Source organism: Sciurus carolinensis, chromosome 2 (assembly GCF_902686445.1).
Source record: "Sciurus carolinensis chromosome 2, mSciCar1.2, whole genome shotgun sequence".
In the NCBI taxonomy this organism is placed as follows: Eukaryota; Metazoa; Chordata; class Mammalia; order Rodentia; family Sciuridae; genus Sciurus; species Sciurus carolinensis.
The window spans coordinates 50,987,479-50,998,746 of NC_062214.1; the positions used below are offsets into that span (position 1 = coordinate 50,987,479).

The window sequence follows — 11,268 nt, forward strand, 5'->3', positions numbered from 1 at the left end:
AAAACTTCACCATGGTATTGACCATACTAGCCAGACACTGCAAACCTGTGTGTGCTTCAGTAGGGACTGTGCAAGTGAGTGGTGGTCATACCTCACCACTGTGTTACCTGGGTCGCTACCTACTATGCCCTGAACCATTAAAATGCTCAACTCATGCCTCACTCCCACTGGTGCCTCTTCCAATCAGTTTTGTGCAATCAGTACAAATTGCATAAAATCCCTCAGGGTACCCCAAATTCCTATGGGACACCCATGTGCCCCTAAGTCCAGCCCCGCATTGTATCCCAGCCTCCTTAGTGGTGTTTCTGCAGACCCCTTTTCTGCTACTTTTAGACACAAGGCCTTTCCATGGGCAGATTCCTCTGCCCATTTTACTCTTTCTTCCTCCTACCCTCAGCAGGGGCTCTGTGACCATCCCAACAAAGTTAAGATTCTGCCCAACTTGCTCTTAGCACTCTTAACTTCTTTCATACTTTCAGCAGTTGCCATTTTACTTTGTATGTCATTAAAATTTGTTTTAACCTAGCAAATCACCAAGTTCCATGATAGCAGGGGCTGTACCTATCCTGCCCTTAGCATCTACTATTGCCTACTGTATAAGAGATGCTTAATAAATCCTGGTAGAAGTGGCTGTACACAGCACAGGAAGCAGTGGGATAGAGTTGTACATTCTGACTAGAAAGGCTTCTGTGTGGAGAGCAGTATGAAGCCTCTGTTCACCCTTGCCCAATTAAAATAATTATCTAATCAATATAGTTGCTTATACTGGACCATTATGGATACATATTACAGAAAGCTGACAAACCGCCTTCAGTAAAAACAGAAAAACATAGGGAAAGGGCTTGTTTCAGACCTGGCTAGAGTCAGGGACTTGGATGATACCAGGGTATGGCTGTGACCACCTCTGCTGGATGATTATGCTAGCTCCATCCTCAAACAGCAAGAAGGTTGCAGCTGCTCCAGTCTCACATCCTAACTTCAAATGAATGAGAAACAAGAAACACATTTTACTGAGGGTGCTCAAGCAAACTCGCTTGAGATTAACTCTGATTAGGCCTAATGCCAAGGCCTAGATCACAGAGGTTTGGGGAGAGTGGCAGGGGGAATGACCTGGAGGTTAACTGACCGCAGGGCAAATGTGCCTCCACCACTGAGAACCCAAAAGGCAGAGGGTGTGGTTCATTAGAGGGAAATGTGAGCAGTTACCAAAATAAGGGGAAACAGATGCTGTAAGGCCAAAACACACACACACACAAGCTGGGAAACATACTTTTTCTTTTTGGAAACAAATTATTAACAGTAGCTCCACTGGGAACAAGTTACTGGCAGCAGGGTTGAGATATACTTTGCACATTGTACAATTCTTTAACAGTGATGTTTCTAAGCATGTACATGTGCTAGTTTAAATTCCTTAAAATCATAATTGAGGTTTTTTCCTCCCAAAGAATTTTAGTTCTTAAAAATGACATCTATATATAAATGTTCTAACTCTTCTTCAGAGTAGGCTCCAACATATGAACAGCAAAAAATCAGACATGAATAGAAGCACATCATATTAGTACCATACAAAACTACCACAAGTTTAGGCACTTTTTCAAAGAAAAATGTCCAAAAATACTGTAAATGAGGTCAAGTCTTCTGCCATACCCTGCAAGGGACTCTGCTGGTCCAACCTGTACACATTATAAATGTCAGATTAAGTAGAACATGAGCCCTCCACACTAACCTTGCTCTTCTGTAGCTAATGGAACAGAACAGATCCCCTCACTTTACAACCACATAAAACCTGATAGATAGCAAAAGTTCTCTTTAACTGCTGTGAGGGACCCAGTCAAAGAAAGATAACTACTTAGGATTTCCAAGTGGCATTGTTTTCTGTTCTCGCATTTCTGGCATGGATTGGGTTTACATACCCTGGCTTCCTGGTTATATGTCTAGATACCAGAATTGGCTGCCTGATTCCCACAGCACGTTCTGCCTTTGCTGCAATGAAAATGATGACTGCAGCATGAACAGTTTGACTCAATTAAGTATTTTCAAGGCTTGTCTGATTTGAACATGCCATCTTTCTGACTGATAGAAAATCAGAAGCATGGACACATCAGGCCACTGGATCACAGCAGGTGCCATGAAAGGGTATGGCACCTCTGGGGTCGATGATGCCCCGGCTGTATGTGGGAAAAAGCAACAAGGTCAAGTTTCCACAGAGGGTGATTTTACAGTAAACATAAATTTGTCAGTGTCCACTATCATTAGAAAAGCTTTGTCCTCATACTGGAAGCCTTTAGAATAGTAATTCTTTTAGTGACCACAAACTGGTCACGTAGCAGACCCTTTCTAGAAGAAATAAGGATGTCATCCAATATGCAGTTCCCTGCACCCAGCCCCGCCCATGACATGGCAAGGTCTCCATGTCTTATCAGCTCCTTCTTGGAGTGCAGGTGCTCTGTTAAAGGTCTTCTCGTTTGTTTCCAGCTCGATTGTCTTCCTTGGAAGCCCGTGATTTTGGATCTCCTTCCTTCTTCTTTTTGCCCTTCTCTTGTTTTGTTTTATTTTTATCTTTGCTTCCTCCTCCTTTGCCAGGGTATACCTGTCCCTCTAGAGTGACATCAGCACATCTGTCTTGACTGATCAAAAAATCCTTGATCTCCCAGGCATAACTCCCATCACGAAGCATGAAGATAGCACGATCTGATCCCACGATGAACCTGACAGAGATGTGATAAGACAGTTAGCATGTACTAGCAAGGTACTAATGGGTCACAGTGATTCAGTGGCACTTGACCAAGAGTTACTTCATGTTTCATGTGAATACAGAACAAAAAACTCTTATTTTCCAGGCCTGGTAGCTATGAACATTTAATGTCTGAGGATACCAGTTTGCCAAACTATTAAATACTCTGCTTAGATATAAACAGCAGACAATAGGCATTCCTTTGAGGTGTGAGTAGATGCTTCTGTTATGAGAGCAATAAGGAAAGCTCCCTAGCATGCTGTAGAGGTGGCACAGGGTGGGCAAGGAGGAAGCATCCATTGGCATTTGTTTTATGTTCTGAAGTGCCACTTCCATTTCTGTTTAAAGTTCTGAAGGTCCAGTTATAGTGTTGTTTGGAAAAGGCTTCTGCTGATAAAGAATAAAAACCACTGACTTAGAGCAGGTCATAAGAGGCCCTGTAGGGCCCAACAAGGCACTCAAAAACTAGATAGAGATCCTAACCCAGAGGTTAACAGTAAGCACCCAGCTCATGTACACTTGACAGGACCCAAGGAGCAAAGAGGAACAGAATGGAATCTGGGAGGACCACTAGCTTGGCTGGTGGGCACAATCCATTCTGGAGGGACTACCCCACACCTACCTTTACCACTCCACAGAGACCTATCACTACCTGTTGCTCTACGGGTCTATTCAAGCTAACAAAAGTATTCTGGCCTAGATACTCTCTAAGTATTCCTTCAATTCTTTCTCATCAGTTTCATGGCTCCAAATTTCAAAACTGTTATTGGAAGGGAAAAATGCAAACTTTATATTTCAGGACAATACCAGGTAGTGAAAATAGGTCCCTTCACATTAAATTAGTTATCTGTTAGCAACCTTGTGCAAACTCTGTGAACATATCTACACTTAAAAGCATTCTCCATTGAGGAGAGATTTCCAGAAGCAAACTGTGAAGCTTGTTTGACTGTCCCCTGAAGAGGCGATGTCATACAACTTTTTAAGTCAGATAAAGTAAAAGCTAACGATTCAATGATAAACAAAATTTAAAGCGAGATATTAAACAAAGAAACTTATTGACTTTGATTAATGATAATTGCTCTATTTAAAGAAAAAACATTTAGGTAAATTTAAAATAAATCTTAAGACAGGAAAGGTCCAAATCCCTTGGGAAAAATGCCAAAAGAGACACCCTGCTGAAGTCTCAGAAAATGCCTGAGCACAGCCTCAGATTTTTGTTCACAGGTTGTTGTTGTTTTTTTTTTTTTTTTACCTCTGGACATCGTAGTTGGCATTGAACAGACTGCCCTGCCACAGGCTGGTGATCTCCTCTGTCTCCTTCTCAGTGGGGCTCCCTGATACAGTGACAAACATCATCAGAGTCTTTCCTTTTTTCGTCATCTTTAATATACTTTCTGGCTTGCCTGGGTCTATCTGTGAGAAGTCAACAGGTGCTGAGGGTCGCTTGTGCTCTGGGAGATCTCCTTCTTCTATGTCGTCATCTTTCTAGCAGGATGGGGAGAAGCATGAAATCTGTCATCAGAAACTTATTTTTCAACTGGCATAGGCACACATATCAGAATATGATGTCAGGGGCAGCCATACTACCTGAAATCTCAGAGTTTTCCTTTTTACTTGGCTTATGAGCAAAGCTGAAGTTTCAGGTGGTACTAACTACCCATCACCTTAGGTTATCACTCACACTGAGACCCATGTGATGAATTTCCACAGCTTTTTTACTCTCAAAGAATCTACTTAGATTATAAAAATGGCCAATTCTTGGATGATTGTACAATGAAATACTACCCAGCAATGAAGAAGAAATACTGATACATACAACAAATCTCAAATATACTAAGTGACAGAAGCAAGGCACAAAATAAAATATACTATAAGATACCATTTATTTAAAGTTCAAGAACAGGCAAAATGAATACAGAGTGAAAGAAATAAGAATAGTGTATGCCTCTGGGAGGGGGACAGGAGGTGATTTTGACTGAGAGGACCACAAGGAAACTTTCTGGGGTGAGGGAAATAGTCTATATTTTGACAGGGTGTGGATTTCTTAGATACATCCTTTTCTCAAACTCATACTATATGCTTAAAATCTGCACTTCACTATACACATTCAATTCTAGTTAGGTTGGTTTTTTGCAGTGGTATGAGTTCTACCAGTTTTGAAACCACATTCTATCAATTCTAGGCTTAAGCAAAGTTATAAACATACTAAAGGTAACAACAGCTGGGTTCCTCACTTTTGGAAAGGAAGTTATAATATGGAAGGAGGAAGAATGTACCTAGCGGTATTAGGTTGGAAATAGAGGAAGAGAAGAAATTCATGACTAACAGGTAGATAGATAAGTGCATAGATAAAAATATTTAAAAGAAGTAGGGTTCCTTGGAGAAAAGGCTAATTAGAGGAAGGAAAATAGAAGAGAAGCCCTAGAATATCTTCCTGCATCAGAAAGCAAGAAAGTATTCCACTAATTCAGAATATGTCAAAATGACAGACACCAACTTGAAGCAGCTCTCATGGTCCAAATATGGAAGAATGTGGACATCAAAATAAATAATAGTAATGACTTATAACTCCCCAAATCAGATCCATTAAATACATACTGATATAAAGGAATGAATGTACTAACAGTAGAATGTCAACTATTAATAGAACATAGATCAAAAGACAAATTTAAAAATACTTAAAAGAAGCAGGAAGCAGGTTCCTAGAACCAAGGAAGCAGCTTCCTTGAAGAAAAGGCTAATGCCAGTAACAAAAAGAAATGAAGTACTGATTGGTATATTGATGGTATAATATGGATGAACCTTGAAAATATGCTGAGTGAAAAAAGTTAGATACAAAGACTATACATTCTATGATTCCTTTTGTAGGAAATGTTTAGAACAGAACCAACCTTTTAGAACAGAAAGATTAGTGTTTGCCTAGGGCTAGCTGAGAACCCGGGGGACTGGGAGAAAATAGGGGAGGAATGACGGAGGCTTTCCTTTTGAAGGGAGGAAAATGTTCTAACATTGTGGGGATGATTGCACGACTCTCTGAATATACTAAAACCACTGACATGGTGCAGGGTGTATACCCGTGAATTATATCTGTAATTTTAGTTGTTACCTAAAAATCTAACCTAACGTGAAATAAAAGCCCTTATCACTCTTACTTGGTCCTCTGAGAGATCAAGGCTGAAGACTTTGGTTCATACTATGTTATAGTAACAACATTTTAATAAAAAGTGAGAATGAAAGAATTCTATCACAGTGCTTGAAGGTGAGCTACAATGACATCAGATCTGGGATCTTGGTTCAGTTCCACCCAGTTAGTTATGTGATCTGGGGTGAGGGTACTTATTCCTCTAGGCCTGTTTCCTCATCAACAAAATGAAAAGCAGAACCAAGCAACCTATGAGCCCCAGCACTGTGAGCACACACAGTACCACAACCTTCTCAACTATGCCACCCTCTGGACTGATCCTTTCTTCCTTATTTTGCTTTGAAGGTGTCACTGATAGTGACCTGTAGATAGAAGCATAGGCCATGCTGTCAGAGGGCATCTGGGTTCAGTTACCTGCTCCAGCACTTAAGCTATGTGGCCTTGGGCATATTGCTTAGCCCTTAAGAAAATAACTTTCCTCACCTGTAAGGGAAAATGAATGGTAATAAGATCCCAAGGTTTGGGAGATTTAATGACAAAAGCAAGTCTGTACTGTCTTCAGGTAATGTGGCCTCTAACAAGTCACCCTATGGAAATTAAACTCTCTCTTCAAGTCACAGAGTTCCTTGTTGCCAAAACCCCAGGCTGTTTCAGTCTTCATTCCGTCCTTTTTCTATAACATCTGTTATAGCCTCCTTAAAACTCCCCTAGACTTCAATTTGGTTCAATACTCTACAATATTTGTATGTTTAATTAACTGATCACAAGCAGCACTTCTTTTTAAGAAAGATATAATTAATCATAAGTCTAGTGCATACAGTATGGGTAAGAATTGCTTCAAGAAATTTAATTTGAAAAATAAAGAAGAAAATTTAACTTCCATTTTATATGTCTTTTGTGTTTTGGTTATAGGAAAAAAAAAAAAAAAAAAAACACTAAAAAATAGGATCCTAGAAACAGGCAACTGTCCAGTTCCTTTTTGCTTGGTGCACTCCCAGTTTACCTGGGGGTCATCTGTTCTTAATCCTTACCCTTAGGCAGGACTGGGACCTATGACCATGTCAGGCACTCCCCTGACCACAGTCCCCACCTTGCCTCCAGGCCAGTCCTGCATTTTCAATTTGGCTTCCCCAGTGTTCCACTGCTGTTTGTCAAAGTCAATAGCCACAAAGTTGAACTCTACAAATCCTTTTCTTCCTTTCATGGTCCTGGATAATAAAAATAGCTACTATGTCTCAGGTATTTTAGCATACATTATCTCCAACCTTGGGAAAAATCTACAAGTTTTCCACTGAATGTACTAGAAGGACTGAGGATAAACAATTTACTTACAGACTAGAAGGGGCAACGTTGAAGTGCAAATCCACATTTCTGACTCCAAATACCACCACACACCCCTATTTACCTGAACATAAAATGAAATAACCCCTGTTGGTTTTTTTACACCAATTGGGACTCAGCATTAGTTCTAACACAATGAAGGAGTTCTCACTCTCTCCCCACACACCCAAGGCACAGGAATCACTGAAACAGATTCCCATGAGTGGGAAAGAAGTGGGGGTACAGATTTAAGGATCACCACTCAGGGAAAAACCACTTTCTACAAAAAAGCACCCACAGATAGATATGCTCTCCCACAGAAAAATCACTGCCACTGGGAAAAGGCACATTTGTTGGGTCTACATACATTAGCTCATTTAATCATTGCCTACTGCAAAGCAGGACATCGTCTGGCTTTACAGATATGGCAAATGATGGCTGCAAAACTACCACCAGTAAAGCACGGTTCAAAACCTACCTTTTTACTACATTGAGCTGTCACCTTCCTGAGATCACAGTCAAGAGTCTTGTTATAAGCATAAAATCTCTCACATGCTAACTCCTTTTATGCCATTCCTGCAGTTTCTAGCTTAATTCAGTTCTTCCTCATTATGTTCCATTTGCACTTCTGTTCACCAATGTGTACAGCAGTATAATGAAATGGTTCAAAGGACACCCTTTCAAGTCCAGCGACAAATCTGAAACTTGGACAGCTTGCTGTTGTGATCTTGGGCAAATTAATTAACCTGTATCTGCCTTAATCACCCCAAAAACAGCTTCATCAATGTGGTGAGATAATTAAATGAGATAAAGTGTATCAGCTTCATATTTTCTCCCTGTTCATGCATCCTAAACTTTAATGACTTAATACTATTCCTAAAGTTTAGCTCTGATCAGGACACTCCCCTATTCAAAAACCTGCCCTCCAGGGTATATTCCAAAAGTGCTTAAAAGTACAACTAAGACAATGCAGCAACTTCAGAAAATGCTTATATCACAGCAAAAGATGAAGAGTAAAAAAATCCATCTTATGATTCAGTTATAAAAATTATATCTGCATATTATAGGACACTCAAAAAAACATGGATGATTAAGTATAAACATTTCAATATTTTAATATTTAAGTAATATAAATTTTCATACTCACTGGATCCACATATTTTCTTCTAAAGTACAAACTCTAGCATTTGAGACTTTGCATGGCCTGGTTCCTACCAATTCCCACCTACCTTTCTGCCCTTCCCTCTTATTAGTTTGCTTCAAATGTGGTCTGCTTCAACTAACCCAAGTTAATTAGCATAGCTACTGACTATTGAGAGAGCACCTTTCTAGGTTTTCCCAATTAATCCTAGTAGCTACTTTGAGATGGGTACTACTGACACTTGCATTTTGCAGATGAGGAAACTAAGGCATAGAGAGGCTCCTTATCAGTCCAAATTCACAGGTGGAATAAACCCAAGCAAGCAGTCTAACTCCAGAGCTTAGGCTGTTTATCTTTACATGATTCTGCCCAGTTCCCACATCTCATCCTCAGCTCATGTTGCCTTTCTCCCACACTTTACTTAGTCTATCTAAAATGAGACTGCTCCCCACATTTTCCTAGGCCTATCTAAAATGCCATTTCCTCCATGAGGCCCTCTGAGATTACTGCAGCACTTTCTTTTTATACCATTCAGTCATATTTACTTTGCATTATGGTTATTTTAGTTATCTACTGTTCCTGATGAATCCTTTGCTCAACACTGCAGCACCCTCTTCATCTAGCTTGGAGTTTGAGTATTTCCAGGGTATGATTTCTCATGTGATGATGTTCTCACTTTGGCAGATCAAAAGGCTTTATTTCTGAGAATCCAAAATAGACAGGGAGATTGCAAGGGAAAGTTTCTTCTTCATCAGGGTATGACACAATGACGTCTACCCCAATCTTTCCATCAGCTGCAAATATGAATTTCTTTTAGTCAAACGCATCAGGTGGCGTTTTAAACTCATGTCTGAAAGTATTCACCCTCTCTCCCCACATTAGTGTTAGAAAGAATCTTAGAGGAGCTTTTGGTAAAACCTCCTCATTTGTAGAGAAGGAAACTGTGGCCCAGAAGGGAGATTTGCCCTGCCCAAGATTACACAGTGAGTAGAAACCCAAGTTTCCGACTCCACTCTCCCAGCTGTGCAAATCGAGTAGGACAATACAACCACTTTTAGAGAGGAAAAAGGCAAATGTTTTTTTGTCACCTTACATGCTTGTTCCCACTTCCTGTAACTGCACAGTCCAGTGCATCCAAGTAATATATCGGAAAACTTACTCTCACGAAACCAGTCATTGCTCCTTTAAACAAAGGTGAGTTCCACGTTTGTGAGCCATTAGCTTTTGCTACTTCCCCACCACCACCAATAAAATAAATCCCACAGTTACAAAAATGGGAAATCAGAAAGTCTACCGATTTAGAAGACAGAATAACTATCAGAGCTGAAATAACCTGATTAAAAAAATAACCATCTCCACAAGCCCCTTGACACGACCTGCTAACCCCGGAACAGTAGGGAATGGAGGAAACATTCTTCAGGGCTACATTCAAAAGGGCTTTCCCCGTTCGCGGAGCTCACTGACCACAGCATCAACGCAAAGGCCACCAGGCCAGAGAAGGGGAAAGTAGGGCTGGGTACTGAGTGACCTGTGACTGTGGCCAGCGGAACGGCGGCAAGTGGTGAGGACCTTGGGACAAGAGGCCTGGAGCGGGGTCGCAGGCCGCGAGAAAGTAAGAGAGCCTAGGGGGTCAGGGTGGCCTGAATGGGTTAGCAAGGACTCGTGACGCAGGAGAGGTAGGGGTCAGAAGACACCGAGACGGGCAGGCGGGGAGGACAGGGTGGGTGGGTGGGAGCAGACCCGGGATAGAAAGGAACCGGGTCGTGCACACCGCGGACCTCCCACTGCTCCAGAAGACGCGCCATGTCCGCATCGTTGTAATCTCGAATGTCCTTCTTCTTCCGCGGAGGAGGGGCAGCGTCTCCGGGCGTCCCGGCCGGGCTATCAGCAGCGCAGGACCCCAGCGGAGGAAGCAGCAGCAACAGCAGCAGATCAGAGGCGCAAAGAAGGCACAGGGCCGCGCGCGCCCAGCCGGAGGCCGCCATCTTCGCCGCGCACCGCAGCGCCGCGCCCCCGATTCGTCACCCGTAAGACCACGCCCCCACGCCGGCTCCGCCTCCAGACCCGCCCCGGCGCCCAGGTCCCGACCCCAACGGCATCCTCGTGTACCGCCCAGCTCCCAGCGCACCCTGACCTGGGGCAGCCTAGCACTCGCCTCAGGGCCCACCCCCGCTGACACAGGCCCCTGTGGCTCCGCCTCGCGGCCCTTGCTAGCCTACCGCGCCCCGCCCCGTCCCAATTCCTACAGCCCCACATCCGGAATCCCCGCCCCGAAACAGTGGCCCCGCCCCCAGCTCCTCCTCCATTTGGTCGGCCTGGTAGGGTCGCACCCTGGCTGCACTTTCTCATTTTCAGTCAGAGATCCAAAAGTTCCCTCAGGGCCTCCATACAGTTTCCAGCAAAGCCTCAGTTTTCGCCTGTGAAATGAGTTGGAGCTGGGAGTTCTGGAAGCTGCCCCGGGCTCTAGTAAAGCCCAACTTGGGGTGTCAATTACCCTCAGTCTCCTGAAATTTTCTTTGACAGCAGATTAAGACGTTAGTGGAGAAGTTAGGGCACCTTTTTTTCAGAAGGTCATAAACAGGATCATTGCTTTGTTGCTCATTTCAGATGATTCAGTTCAACCAGCTTTCAATTTTACTGTCATCTCCTAAACTTAAAAAAGTTTTTTTAATCATTAATTTTCCTTTGTTTAAAATGCTCCAGTCTGTCTTCTGATTTCAGCCCAGTACTGTGACTTTACTCTATTTCAAGGCTAAATCATGCTAATTTTTGTTTCTTACTTTAAAAGATTTTGGTTAGAGATACTTAAAATTCCACAAGTTTTAAATGGCTTACTACTGATTTCTTTTAAAAATTTAATTATACAAGAAGACATGAAAGTACTGTAGTTGTTTTAATGTTCTGAAATTAGACTAGGAATATAGCTCAGTA

The 11,268-nt window shown here is 42.3% G+C and overlaps 1 protein-coding gene across 1 annotated transcript; it reads right to left on the reverse strand.

The window, feature by feature from the left end:
* Positions 1-1,258: 1,258 nt before the first annotated feature.
* Positions 1,259-10,360, reverse strand: Mesd (mesoderm development LRP chaperone). The gene is made up of 3 exons (XM_047541954.1): positions 10,116-10,360; positions 3,987-4,219; positions 1,259-2,708 (listed from the first exon to the last, which is right to left on the reverse strand). The coding sequence occupies exons 1-3, from the start codon at positions 10,320-10,322 to the stop codon at positions 2,450-2,452; spliced, it is 699 nt and encodes a 232-aa protein (XP_047397910.1). The 5' UTR covers positions 10,323-10,360; the 3' UTR covers positions 1,259-2,449.
* Positions 10,361-11,268: the final 908 nt, after the last annotated feature.